Genomic DNA, 14,360 nt, shown 5'->3' on the forward strand with positions numbered 1-14,360 from the left:
GCATAATATCTGCTGATGTCTGGAAAAATGTATATAGTATGCTTATCAAACTGCCCAGTAAGCACTTCTCCTAATATTTATACCCTTATATTAACGCTACTCTCACTTTGGGTAGAGAATCTTCTCTTTTCAGATGGCAGTAAACTTGGGATGACTCAGAAGGTATCATGGTGCTGGTAAGAAGTGACTGGAGTACCGAGTAACATCTCGATCACACCTTCCAAGGCTCAGGGACTAATGTGGAAGAGGTGGCGGAAAGAATGTAAAAGCCAAAGGAAGGGTAGGACTCCTTACAACGTGCTCCCTCCAGACAAAAAATGGCCTCGATATCCATGACCTCATAGTGCCTGACACTACCTACACAAGACCATCATAAAAGAAGGGAAAGATCATGACATCAAAATAAAAGAGAGACTGATTGAGATGGGGAGGGGATATGATGGAGAATGGAGTTTCAAAGGGGAAAGTGGAGGGAGGGAGGGTATTACCATGGGATATATATATTTTTTTCTTCAAAAAAATATGCAATTTATTAATTCTTAGCTTTCATTAAACTTAAAACAAGTTACATTAAAATTAAGTCTTATGAAAATGCTTCAACATTAAGGTATTGTAGCCATTTTCAGGGACCTTAACGACCTCAACTGTCCTTAAGGCTTGTGACATGGAATCACTATTGCCAGCTCTCAACATTTCTGCAGAAACACATTCAGACAAGCAGACCAATTAATTAGCTGGCTTCAGAACAAATTCTTTTTTTTTTTAATTTTATTTTTTAATTTTTATTAACATTTTCCATGATTATAAAATATATCACCATGGGATATTTTTTATAATCATGGAAAATGTTTTTAAAAAATTGAGAAAAAAATAAAATAAAATAAGATTTAAAAAATTGAGAAAAATTAAATTAAAATTTTTTCAAATATATATATATATACTGCCTTATTTTTTTAATTAATTAATTTTTTATTAACATTTCCATGATTGTAAACAATATCCCATGGTAATGCCCTCCCTCCCTCCACTTTCCCCTTTGAAACTCCATTCTCCATCATATCCCCTCTCCCTCTCAATAAGTCTCTCTTTTATTTTGATGTCATGATCTTTGCCTCCTATTATGATGGTCTTGTGTAGGTAGTGTCAGGCACTGTGAGGTCATGGATATGCAGCCCATTTTTTTGTCTGGGGGGAGCATGTTGTAAGGAGTCCTACCCTTCCTTTGGCTCTTACATTCTTTCCACCACCTCTTCTGCAATAGACCCTGAGCCTTGGAAGGTGTGATTGAGATATTGCAGTGCTGAGCACTCCTGTCACTTTTTCCAGCACCATTGATGCTTTCTGAGTCATCCCAAGATCACCTGAAAAGAGAAGATTCTCTACCAAAAGTGAAAGTAGCATTAATATAAGGCTATGAAAATTAAGAGATGTGCTTACTGGACAGTTTGATGAACATAGTATATACGTTTTGCCAGACAGCAGCAGACATTACAGCCTTAGGGCTCATGACTAACCCTGTTTTAAGTTTTCAGTATCAGGTATGTATTCCCTCCCATGGAGCCGGCCTCCAGTCCAATTAGAGGGAAGTAGGTTTCCACCATGACAGACATGCTACTATTGCACCCGTTGGTTCATTTGGCCTTGAATAAAGTACATACTTTTTAAAAAGTCAAAGCAGGCCATGGGGCAAATATCAGGTAGTTTGATGTCATTAGGATTCTCCTTCAAGAAATGGATATTATAGAGTTGGTTACCACACAAATAAGGTCTTTAAAACTTACTGTGGAGCCGGGTGTGGTGGCGCATGCCTTTAATCCCAGCACTCTGGAGGCAGAGGTAGGAGGATCACCGTGAGTTCAAGGCCACCCTGAGACTACAGAGTTAATTCCAGGTCAGCCTGGACCAGAGTGAGACCCTACCCCCCAAAAAAAAAACCAAAAAAAAAAAAAAAAAAAAAAACTTACTGTGGAAAATTCTGTTTGTAAAGAATCCTGGAGCCGGGCATGGTGGCACATGCCTTTAATCCCAGCACTCAGAGGAAGAGGTAGGATTGCAGTGAGTTTGAGGCTATCCTGAGACTACATGGTGAATTCCTGGGCTAGACTGAAAAAAAAAATCCTGGAGCAGACAGTTATCATTGAGTATAAAACATATCCCATCTAAAGCCAGGCGTGGTGCCAGCACTCAGGAGGCAGAGGTAGGAGGATCATTGTGAGTTCAAGGCCATCCTGAGACTACATAGTTAATTCTAGATCAGCCTGGACCAGAGTGAGACCCTACCTCGAAAAAACAAAAACAAAAACAAAACAAAAAGAAAAATTCACTCTATTGAAGGCAAAAGTAATCCAAGCAAGACTACCAACAGTGGTCAGTCTATCCAGAAGGAATAAATGGGAAATGGGATATAAACAAGAAGAGGAAGTGTTTGAAAAGAATGCTTGAAAGATTTGTCATAAACATTATTATGCTATTTATTGGCTTTCAAGTGTTAGAATGAAAATCTGAATTATATTAACAGAGCAGAGAGGATTATAAACACTGATAGTATAAAATAACAAGGAGGAGGAAGTTAGAGAAGGAAGGCGAACCACTCTCCATGGAGAGTAATCAAAGGATATTGTGTGTAGCTGTGGCTGGGCATGGTGGCACATGCCTTTAGGTCGGAGGATCACTGTGAATTTGCGGTTAGCCTGGAACTACAGAGTGAGTTCCAGGTCAGCCTGGGCTACAGTGAGACTCTGCTTTGAAAATACTAAAAATGAGTTAGGCGTGGTGGCGCACACCTTTAATCCCAGCACTTGGGAGGCAGAGTTGGAGGATCACTGTGAGTTCGAGGCCACCCTGAGACTGCATAGGGAATTCCAGGTCAGCCTGAGCTAAAGTGAGACCCTACCTCGTAAAACCAAAAAAAAAAAGTAAAATAAAATAAAAAGTACTAAAAATGAAAAAAAAAAAGCAGTTTAAATATTATGTTTAGTCATGGAGTTTCAGAAGAATTAAAAATAGCAATATATCCTACAATGTCAGGAGATTAAAGGAGGCAGAGGTGAGGGGTCAAGTACATTCACTAAATCTGTCATATTTTATAGCCAAGGAATTAATAGATATTAGTCCTTTAACAACATAACACCTGCCATTGGAAGAGCTGAAATAATTTCAGAGAATGAAATGGGACTGGAGAAGAAAGCAGAAAGCTTACCTTTTTTAATTTGTTCCATTCCAGGCTATGGGTTGGAGCTGGAGTCCAGTATCAGAATATTTGTTTAGCATGTGCAAAGCCATGGGTTCAAGTCCCCAGTACCATAAAAGGGTATTGACACATCCACTTCTCTCATAAAAATGATTTGATTACTATTTGTTTTGTTTGAGACATAGTTCTTTCTGTAGCCAAAGCTGGTCTCAAACCAGTAAAAGTCCTTTTGCCTCACCTTCCCACGGATATGGCCTTGTGGTTAATCCCCAGCAAAACATACACACACAATAAAAACAAAGGAAAGAAAAAAGATTGCTAAGAATATGTATTAAACTGTGAACAGCTTCTGTTTCTCTCCCTGGGCAGCTAGGGGCTGGCAAGAGTGGAATGGGGACTTTAACACTGTATGCTCCTTTCCCACTCAGGTCTATCTTGTTTTACAAATAAGTTGGGGGATAGAGAGATGGCTCAGTGGTTAAAGGTGTTTTCTTGCAAAACCTAATGGCCTAGATTTGATCACCCTCCCCACCCCCATACCCACACAATACCAGATGCACAAAGTGACATATGTGTCAGGAGCTCATTTGCAATGGCAGGAGGCCCTGGTGAGCCCATACCTTCTCTCAAATAAATAAAAATACATTTTAAGAGTAAATTGGCCAGGTGTGGTGGCGCACACTTTTTGTTGTTGTTTTTTATTTTTTCAAGGCAGTCCGGGCTGATCTGAAACTCATTTTTTAGTCCCAGGCTGGCCTTGAACTCATGATTATCCTCTTACCTCTGCCTCCCAAGTGCTGGGATTAAAGCTGTGTGCCACCATGCTGGGCTCCAAGAGTTTTTTTTTTTTTTTTTTTTTTTGAAGTAGAGTCTCACTTTAGCCCAGGCTGATCTAGAATTCACTATGTAGTCTCAGGGTATCCTCAAACTCACGTCAATCCTCCTACCTCTGCCTCCTGAGTGCTGGGGTTAAAGATATGTGCCACCATGCCCAGCTTCAAGAGGAGTTTTTACCCAGGATCTGACCTCAGGTCAGGACAAAGCTGTGCTAGGGCATGACAAATGCAGGGCCTCAAGGTTGTTTATTCTAGTATTTTATTTGTTTTTCTTTAAAAATTTTTTTTGTTGTTTATTTTTATTTATTTGAGAGTGACAGAGAGAGAGAGAATGGTCACGCCAGGGCCTCTAGCCACCACTGCAAATGAACTCCAGATGCATGCGCCACCTTGTATATCTGGCTAACGTGAGTCCTGGGGAATCGAACATGGGTCCTTTGGCTTTGTAGATAAGAACCTTAACCACTAAGCCATCTCCCCAAACCCAAGGTTGTTTATTCTTAGCATGCATTATCTCAGGTTTTTTAAAAATAATTTTTGTTTATTTGAGAGCAACAAACAGAGAGAGGAAGAGGCAGATAGAGAGAGAAAATGGGTGCGCCAGGGCCTCTAGCCACTGCAAACAAACTCCAGATGCGTGCGCCCCCTTGTGCATCTGACTAACGTGGGTCCGGGGGAATTGAACCTCGAACCGGGGTCCTCAGGCTTCACAGGCAAACATTTAACCGCTGAGCCATCTTTTCAGCCCTATCTCAGGTTTTTTAAAAAAAACTTTTCATCATTTTATTTATTTATTATATACAGAGGGACAGAAGGAGAGAGAGAATGGGTGCACCAAGGCCTCTAGCCACTGCAAATGAACTCCAATGCATGCATCACAATGTGCATCTGGCTTATGTGGGTCCTGGGTAATCAAACCTTGGTCCTTAGGCTTTGCAGGCAAGTGCTTTAACTGCTAAGCCATTTCTCCAGGCCCTCATGTTGGGTTTTGGAATGTTTAAAATTTTTTTTTTTTTTCTTTTGGTTTTTGGAGGTCAGATCTTGACCTGGAATTTACTGTGTAGTCTCAGAGTCATGGCAATCCTCCTACCTCTGCCTTCAGAATGCTGGGATTAAAGGCATGCACCACCACACCCAGCTCGAAAATCTTTTTTTAAATTAACTCTTTATTGACAACTTCCATAATTATAGACAATAAACCATGGTAATTTCCTCCCTCCTCACTTTCCCCTTCACAGCTCTCCTCCATCATATCCCCTCCTCTTCTCAATCAGTCTTTCTTTTGTTTTGATGTCATCATCTTTTCCTCCTATTATCATGGTCTTGTGTAGGTAGTGTCAGACACTGTGAGGTCATGAATATCCTGGCCATTTTGTGTCTGGAAGAGTGCATTGTAAGAAGTCCTACCCTTCCTTTGGCTCTTACATTCCTTCTGCCACTTCTTCCACAATGGACCCTGAGTCTTGGAAGGTGTGATGGAGATATTTCAGTGCTGAGCACTCCTGTCACTTCTCAGCACTGTGACTCAGCCTTTTGAGTCAACCCAAGGTCACTGACATCTGAAAGAGAAGCATCTCTAACCAGAAGTGAGATTAGCATTAATATATGGGTAGTAAATTAAGAGACGTGCTTACCGCGCAGTTTGGTGAGCATAATATATACATTTAGTCAGACAGCAGCAGGCATTACATCCCTAGGCCCATGACTTTCCCCATCATATGTTTTCAGTATCAGGTATGTATTCCCTCCCATGGAGTGGGCCTCCGATCCAATTACAGAGCAGTTGGATTCCCCCATAGGAGACATGCCACTATTGCACATGTTGGCTCATTTGGCCTGGCTGTCCAAATTTAAGGCTTGCAGTGTCCACTGTTGAGCATCTCCACTGGTGATTTCTCTCTCTCCCATGGAGCTGCATGCAGCATAGCTTCTTTCAGCTTTCTATCAGCTGGTCTACACAGAGGTGGTTTCCAGCTCAGCTCCACCAAGATTTGTCAGTGATCTTGCATTCCAAGCACATAGAGTCTTCAGCAATAAGGTCTTGTCATCTATTTCTGGTGGGAAACCATGAGACTCAGCAGTGGTCTGTAATGTTTTGGGAGCATCAGGGACCTCCCTGGCTAAAACTCACTGGAAGATATCTATGTTGGTTTGATTCAGTGTCCCCCATAATCTTAGGTGTTCTGCATGTTAGGGTCCCAGCTGATGGAGATTTGGGAATTAATGCCTGCTGGAGGCCATGTATTGTTGGGGGCGGGCTTATGGTTATTATAGCCAGTGTCCTCTTGCCAGTGTTTGACACACTCTCCTGTTGCTATTGTCCACCTTACGTTGGCCAGAGGGTGATGTCCACTCTCTGCTCCTGCCATCATTTTCCCCTGCCATCATGGAGCTTTCCCTCGAATCTGTAAGCCAAAATAAACCCTTTTCCCCTCAAAAGCTGCTCTTGTTTGGGTGATTTCTGCCAGCAATGTGAACCTGACTGCAACAGTAAAGTGGTGCCAATGAGTGGGATTGCTGCTAGACACCTGACTGTGTGGCCTTTTGGAGCTGATTTTCAAGAGGAATGTGGAAGGATTTGAAACCTTGGCCTAAGAGATGCCTTGCAGTGCTGTAAGTACAGCTTGATGGACTATTCTGGTCAGAGTTGAAAGGTTTGAGGTCTGATTTATGAGGGTGAGAAAACGCTTCGCTTTGACTGTGCTAGAAGCAGTTTCTGGGAGACTTGCTGTTACACCCATGTCCTGAGAACTTGTGCAGGGTTGCAGTGCATAGAAATGGACTGGTGTGTGTAGAGGTATATGACACAGAAAGAAGTCTTCAGGCCAAAACTGCTGCCTGTTCAGCTGCAATTGAGAGATTACATTAACTGAGATTGGGCCACCAGACTTGCATTGGGGCAACAAAAAGAATGTAGACTTTTTTTTTTTTTTTTTTTTTTAAGGAGAGTTTCAATCTAGCTCAGGAGGACCTGGAATTCACTATGTAATCTCAGGGTGGCCTCAAACTGTGATCCTCCTACCACTGACTTCCGGGTGCTGATTAAAGGCATGCACCACTACACCTGGCAAATGTAGACTCTTTGAAGGAGCCTGAGTGCTTAAGGAGTGTCCTGTTCTTCAAAGTCTGCTTTATTCCCCCCTATATTAACAAATTGGGACCCTACCTGGTATTATGGAGTGTAAGAAATGCAGGAAAGAGAGGGTCATTGAGTTAGCAACATGGTCTTGTGTTTTGGAAATGGACATGGGCAGGTTTGCTGGATTCCTGCATGGAGACCCCATGGGACCATGAGGATGAACCATGGATTACAATGGAGACCCAGTGGAGATTCCAGGACCACGAGATGGCTGCCAAGGAGCTGCTGGCCCCCGATGAAGTTTTCCAGGACTGTGAGTAGCCTAGCTGGAGTGACAGAATTGGAATTCCAGAGACTTGTTGCTGGTTAGAATTATCGTACTTGGAGACTTGTCACTGGCTAGAGTTGTTGGACTTGGAGCTACAGAGTTTGATGTTTGCCCTGTTTAAATCTTGTGTTGGCTAGTTCTTTGCTTTGCCCAATGCCATCTTTTGCAGTGTGCTTATTCTATGCCATTATGTTTTTTTTTTTTTGGGGGGGGTTGATATTATGGCTCAATTAAATGACCTTGGATTAAGAGGATGTTCAAACATTATTAGGATTGACAAAAACCATGAGGACTTTAAAAAATATTTTATATTTATTTATTTTAGAGATATATATACAGAAATAAGCAGGTAGAGAGAATAGGAGCACTAGGGCCTCCAGCCATTGCAAATGAACTTCAGATGCATGGCGACCCCTTGTGCATCTAACTTACATGGGTCTTGGGGAGTTGAACCTGGGTCTTCTTCCTTTGCAGGCAAACACTTTAACCACTAAGCCATCTCTCCAGCCCTGGGGACACTTTTTTTTTTTTTTTTTTCAAGGTAGGGGTCTCACTCCAGCTCAGGCTGACCTTGAACTCACTGGCGATCCTATCTCCCCTGGGATGAAAGGTATGTACCACCACATCTGGCTCAGCCCTGGAGACTATTAAAGTTGGACTGAATGCATTACATTTTCTATCATGTATGGTTATGTTTACGGGGGCCAGAGGAGGAATGTGGTGGTTTGATTCAGGTGTCCCCCATAAACTTAGGTGTTCTGAATGCTATGTTCCCAGCTGATGGAGATTTGGGAATTAATGCCTCCTGGGGGCAGTGGATTGTTGGGGGTGGGCTTATGGGTATTATAGCCAGTGTCTCCCTTGCCAGAGTTTGGCACATTCTCCTGTTGCTGTTGTCCACCTGATGTTGGCCAGGAGGTGATGTCCACCCTCTGCTCATGCCATCATTTTCTCCTGCCATCATGGAGCGTCCCCTTGAGCCTGCAAGCCAAAATAAGCCCTTTTTTCCCTAAAAGCTGCTCTTGGTTGGGTGATTTCTGCCAGCAATGTGAACCTGACTGCCACAGTATCCCATCCCTGGCACTGAAAATTTTCTAGTAACAATTTATGGCTTCTGGGTGTGCCATTGTCCAAAAAAGTAGATTTTCATATGATTTATTCATTACCCTCTTAGATTTTGATTAACCCTCCCCCACCCTTCCTTTACTCAACCTTAACATCTTCACTGTAAGAGGAGGGAGAGAGCCAGGGGCATTCCTTCCCTGCTTCCTGGCTGATCATGAACTAACTGTGCTTCTCGGCCATGATGGACGGGCCCTCTGGAACCATGCACTGTCATTAAGTCCTTCCTCTCTTAAGTTGTTTCTGTCAGGCACTTGGGTCACAGCAATGGCCAAGTGGTTAATATACCATGTTTTCAATGAAGAGTGTCTGATCTTTCTTTACACCCCTCCCCAGTTATCACCAGTAAACCACAAACACATTTCTTCACTAGTTTTCCTGTGTTATGTGTCTCCTAATGGTAGCAAATACATGTTCCAAGGCAATAATCTGCTCTGGTGACTGATGTGTCTACTCCAGGCCCCTAGAATGGAACTGCCACCTGGCAAGTTCTTATTAGCTATTTGTGGAAAGAATGGATGGGATATCATTTCCTAAGAATGAAAGTAGCCATAATAGAACCTACTTCATACACTATTGTGGGAATGACATAAAATAATATACTTCAAGTAACTGGTATAGCAGGCCATCTAATGTCATTTAGGATGGTTTACAGATGGCTTCTGAAGGAAATACTGTTAGCTGAGACTTAAAAAATGAGTTATCTAGGTATAGAGGTGGGGGAAATGTTCCAAAATAGCTTGTGTGGGGAAAACAAAACAAAAATGCCTATGATCATGGTATATTGTCTATATGTAAGGAAGCTATCAATAAAGTTTTTTGTTTTTTTTTTTTAAGCCCTAGTTTACAGAAAGGCCTGGCTCTAGCCAGGTGTGGTGGCACACACCTTTAATCCCAGCACTGGGAAAGCAGAGGTAGGAGGATCGCAAAAAGTTCGAGGCCACCCTGAGAACTATATAGCAAATTCTAGATCAGCCTAAACTAGAGTGAGACTCTACCTCAAAAAACCAAAAATAGAAAGGAAGGAAGGAAAGGAAGGAAGGAAGGAAGGAAGGAAGGAAGGAAGGAAGGAAGGAAGGAAGGAAGGAAGAAAGGAAGGAGGCCGGCCTGGCTCTAAACATGGTGAGAGGCAGAGAACTATGAAGAACTGGTTTGGGGCTAGGGTAGAGAGCTTACCTAGCATGTGCAAGGCCCCAGTTCAATTCCCAGCACTGCAAAAACGAAAAGCCCATACTGTTTTGGTTAGGGAACAGCATAAAGTGGGGAGAAAGATTATGCTGCAGAGTCGATCTGAATGCCTGGGGAACCATGAGGCTTAAGGGTGGCCTTGAGGGCTTGGCAGTCTCTCTTCAGTCACCGTTACTGTAAAGGACCATTCAGACTGCTATGTTGAGAAGGGCTGACTAAGGCAGAGTTGTGGGGGGTGGGGAGGGACAAGCACACTGCACAAGAGAGAGTGGCTTGGAGTCAGGCATGGTGGCTGACACCTGTAATCCCAGCACTCAAGAGGATAAAAGAGACTTCCATGAGTTCAAGAGCAGCGTGGGCTGCTAAATGAACTATAGGTCAGGCTAGGCTAGAGTAGAGTCCTTGCCTAAACAAACAGCCAGGCATGGTGGCGCACACCTTTAATTCCAGCACTCCAGAGGCAGAGATAGGAGGATCGCCATGAGTTCAAGGCCACCCTGAGACTACATAGTGAATTTCAGGTCAGCCTGGATTAGAGTAGGATCCTACCTTGAAAAAAATAAATAAAAATAAAATAAATAAAACACACACACAACCAGGCTGAAGGGGAGGCAGGCTCCTGAGACAGATCGAAGCAGTGGAGTGCTAAGAGTGGTGGCACCTGCCTTCTCTTTTCTTTTTTTTCCAGGTAGGGTCTCACTCTAGCCCAGGCTGATCTGTAATTCACTATGGAGTCTCAGGGTGGTCTCGAACTCATGGCAATCCTCCTACCTCTGCCTCCTACCTCTGCCTCCTGAGTGCTGGGATTAAAGGTGTGCGTCACCACACCCAGTGGCACCTGCCTTTAATGCCAGCACTTAGGGGGTGAGGCAAAGGTAATGAAATCACAGGGAGTTCAAGGCCAGCCTAGAGCTACAGAGTGTGTTCCAGGTCAACCTGGGCTTCACTGAAACCCTGCCTTAAAAAAAAAATAAAAGCCAGGAGTGGTGGCACACGTCTTTAATCCCAGCACTTGGGAGGCAGAGGTAGGAGGATTGCTGTGAGTTCGAAGCCACCCTGAGACTACAGAGTGAATTCTAGGTCAGCCTGGGCTACAGTGAGACCCTACCTAGGAAAACAACAACAACGACAGTAAAAGGGCAGGGGAGGGAGTGCTGGAAAAAGGACTTTCAGTCAGCAGTGGGTAAGGGCCCCAGCTCTGGTGCTCGCTTGCCTGTGATCTCGGATACAGGATGCTTGAATCCTTGTGTGAAGGATTTCCTCATCTGTGGGGAGTGGAATCAATGATGGCACTGAGGGTTACAGATCAGTCCATAAAGCACTTGGGGCTGAGCCTGCCTGGGGTATTTCTCTAGAGAAACCTGGTACTCACCCCTCATTTGAAAATGCTTCATGGTTCAGTCTTTCATTTAGTATGTAAGTATTCAAAATCATTATTCAAATCACACAGTGGTGGTGTTCTTTCTCTTAATAGAGCAGGCACTAGACTTGGTGCTAGGGATATCAGGAAGGGACCCGTTTCCATCCAGGATTGTTACTCCACTCCAAGAGACAGCTGCTGATACTGGAGTAAGGCTGAGGGCTCCCAGGTGTAACAGAGTCACCTTACCTGCTGGGCGCACCTACAATTCCCTTCACACTCCATGGCCCAACTCCACGTAGCCTGCTTCCTGATTCGGCGTTCCGCTACCCATCACACTGTAGGCCCAGAGCATCATACTTGGTGTGCTTTGCACTTCCAAGGCTTTGCACAGGTTATCACCTCCAATGGAACTGCTTTTCTCACCTTTTACAACTCCTGGTCACTTTAAGAAACATATGAAACACCAAATCCACGTATGCTTCCTTCTTCAGGAAGCCTTACCTGGAGCCAGGTGTAGCCCCATGATGTCTGGTGGCTGTTCCAACTTTCCTGTGTGGCGACTTAGGTATTTCTTTTCTCACTATTCTGGGTTTCCATCTCCATATCCCCAGATGGCCATACTGTTTTTTGTTTTTTTTTTTTTTTTTTTGGTTTTTCGAGGTAGGGTCTCACTCTGGTCCAGGCTGACCTGGAATTAACACTGTAGTCTCAGGGTGGCCTTGAACTCACGGTGATCCTCCTACCTCTGCCTCCCGAGTGCTGGGATTAAAGGCGTGTGCCACCACGCCCGGCGGCCATACTGTTTTTGACACCCAATATCCACAATGCAAGAATTACAAGAGTCCGCAATAACCAACTCCCATATGGTCAGTTTCTGATGCTGCAGGTACCCTATTTGAATCCATGGGAGGAGAGGGATGAGGTGATCAGAGAGAAGGCATATGGCTTCTCTAGGCGGGGTGTGGGTATTATCCTTGGCATAGCAACCCACAGCATCCCAGGAACAGAGGGTGCTCCCCACTGTGGGCTCAGAGCCTAGCGCCTGGGGCCTCTGTCTTCAGGGCTGATGCAGTCAGTCACACCAGGAACCTGCCCTGCCACAGGTACTCAGGAAGGCTCCACTCTCCTCTCAGAATCAGGAAAGCTCTAGACCCCGACCTACTGCCAATTTACAGGTCACACTGTAGACTCAGAAAGAGCTGAGACAAGAGAGCCGGTGTATAAGAAATCTGGTTATTCAAATTTATTACCATCAAGAATTATGCAACGATGCTGTAGTTTTTCTTAACAAATAGAAAACAGACTGTGTACCACAGTGAACTCTACAGCACTAGCATCCACAAGGTAAAAATGAATGTTCCATCCAACATTACCAACCCTGGATTGTTGATCTTGACTTAGCCTAGCTAGAGCTGGGGACATCGGCGTCAAGTCCCTTGGCTAAAACGGCTATGCACCCTTCCCCGCCCCCACTTACCTATCTAGATAGCGCTGCCCAGAGGAAGAGGCCCTCTCCCTGCCCCTCAGCAAGCCAAGATAAGAAGATTGAGTATAGTACCATGGAGAGAAGTCCAGTAGTCTTGCCACATTGGTTTAGGAGGGCAACTTGAAGGAGTGGTTCTCAAGGGATTTTAAAACAGCTGCAAACCAGGGAGAGAAATCATCTGGCCCCTGCTGAGGACAGATATGTGCTACCAGGCCCACTGGCCTGGACCTGAAGGACCAGCCACGCCCCCGCTTGGCCCTGAGGTGTGTGGGGCATGGTACAGGCCCTGACCTGTGCCATTCATTTTCTGAGGTGGCCAGACCCCATTGCCTACAAACACCAGCCACACTGGTAGGATAGGGACAACAGCAAAACTCTCTGGGCCCTTGCGGAGCCTCAGGCACATGGCGTTACCTGCTCCTTCAGGATTTGAAGAAGAGGCCAGGGTATGACTGTCTTTTTTTCTATTTTTTTCTTAATTGTATTTTTGTGGGTTTTTTTTAATTTTTAAACCTTTGCAAACACGATGGTGACGAGGAATGCCCTGCCAGGCTCCTCCAAGACACGTCTCTGGTTGTAGGCTGTGAATGTTAAAACACACACTGGAATAGACACTGGGGATGTGTGTTTCCTATCGCCTCCCCGCCCACCACTGTCTGTGCGGCCTAAAAAAAGGCTCTTAAGGAAAAATAAACTTTAAACAAAAAGCAAATGTGTTTCCCTGCATTTGGCTGGAACAGGATCGTTTCTGAAAGGCGGGAAGTGCAGCTGAAGCAGCACTGCCTTCCGGGGCCACAGCTGACTTTCTCAGGCCAGGCCCCAGCTCCACACGAGGAAGGCATGTTTTGTCCTTCAGCAGTAGAAGTTATGAACTAAAAAAGGAAAACAAATGATCCCTACCCCACAGCAGCCCAATGTGCAGTGAAGGGTTTGCAAAAGGAAAAGTCAAGAGGGAAGAGGCTAGAATCCCTCCCTCGGCCTACCCCGCCTAATGTATAAAAAAGGAGGCTTAGCCCCCAACCCCACCCCATGAGAAGCATGAGAAACGCGGAGCTGAACAGAGAGCTTGAAGCAGGCTCTGGGTGGGCCTGGTGGACAGAGGGGCCACAGAGCCTTCCTGCCAGTCCACCTACTTGCCCAGGGGTTCTGGGCTCTCAAACTGGTGTAGCAATGTTCCTGAAACACTGTGATCCCAGTGGGCTATGCTCTGCCGGCAACAGCATCCGTGTAGGACTGGACGATGGTCGGTATGGCTCAGAGGAGCTGGGTCCCCTCCGGAGCCCCTGGATGGGAGCAGCGGAGGAGAAGGGAGCAGTAGTTACGTTGCATAGTGGTCAAAGCTGCCGAGGTACTCCAGGGCCGCACGGTAGCACAGCTGGTACTGGTCCTGCCAGGATGGAGGAGCTGGTCAGTGTCACGACTGACTGGCATCTCTACCACAGTGCTGGGGTCACTCACGCTACAGCCAGTGGCCACAGAATTGGTCTGTACTTATCAAGAGCAGGTGCTGTCCAGAGAAGCCTAAGAGAGGCCTCTGAAGGCTCATCTCATCTTTCTTCTCCTAGGCCGGACTACCCTCTGCTATCCCAACCACATTTATCTGCACACATCCCATGTGTCCAACCTTGACCCAGAAGCAGAAGAGCACGAGAGCTCAGGACAGAGCTACTGAGTGAACACAGCTCACTCTCTCCCCTGCACCTTGGGCAGAACAGGCAATGTCACAGGTCTGTAGCATGAATGAATACATGTGCCGGGTGACTGCAAC

At 45.1% G+C, this 14,360-nt stretch overlaps 1 protein-coding gene and 1 non-coding gene across 19 annotated transcripts in view; both read right to left on the minus strand.

Moving 5' to 3' along the window:
• Positions 1-608: 608 nt before the first annotated feature.
• LOC123461330 lies at positions 609-741 on the minus strand. The gene has a single exon (XR_006637617.1). It is a non-coding gene; the product is annotated as a small nucleolar RNA SNORA33 (small nucleolar RNA).
• Positions 742-12,325: 11,584 nt separating this feature from the next.
• Ptprf (protein tyrosine phosphatase receptor type F) overlaps positions 12,326-14,360 on the minus strand; it is a 99,270-nt gene continuing 97,235 nt past the window's right edge. For all 18 annotated transcript variants that reach the window (XM_045149903.1, XM_045149900.1, XM_045149902.1 and 15 more), the window contains one exon: positions 12,326-13,979. In XM_045149903.1, coding sequence (XP_045005838.1) covers positions 13,911-13,979 — 69 coding nt within the window. In that variant the 3' untranslated portion in view covers positions 12,326-13,910. The remainder of the gene's footprint in view (positions 13,980-14,360) is intronic.

This window comes from Jaculus jaculus, chromosome 5, assembly GCF_020740685.1.
Source record: "Jaculus jaculus isolate mJacJac1 chromosome 5, mJacJac1.mat.Y.cur, whole genome shotgun sequence".
Lineage (NCBI taxonomy): Eukaryota > Metazoa > Chordata > Mammalia > Rodentia > Dipodidae > Jaculus > Jaculus jaculus.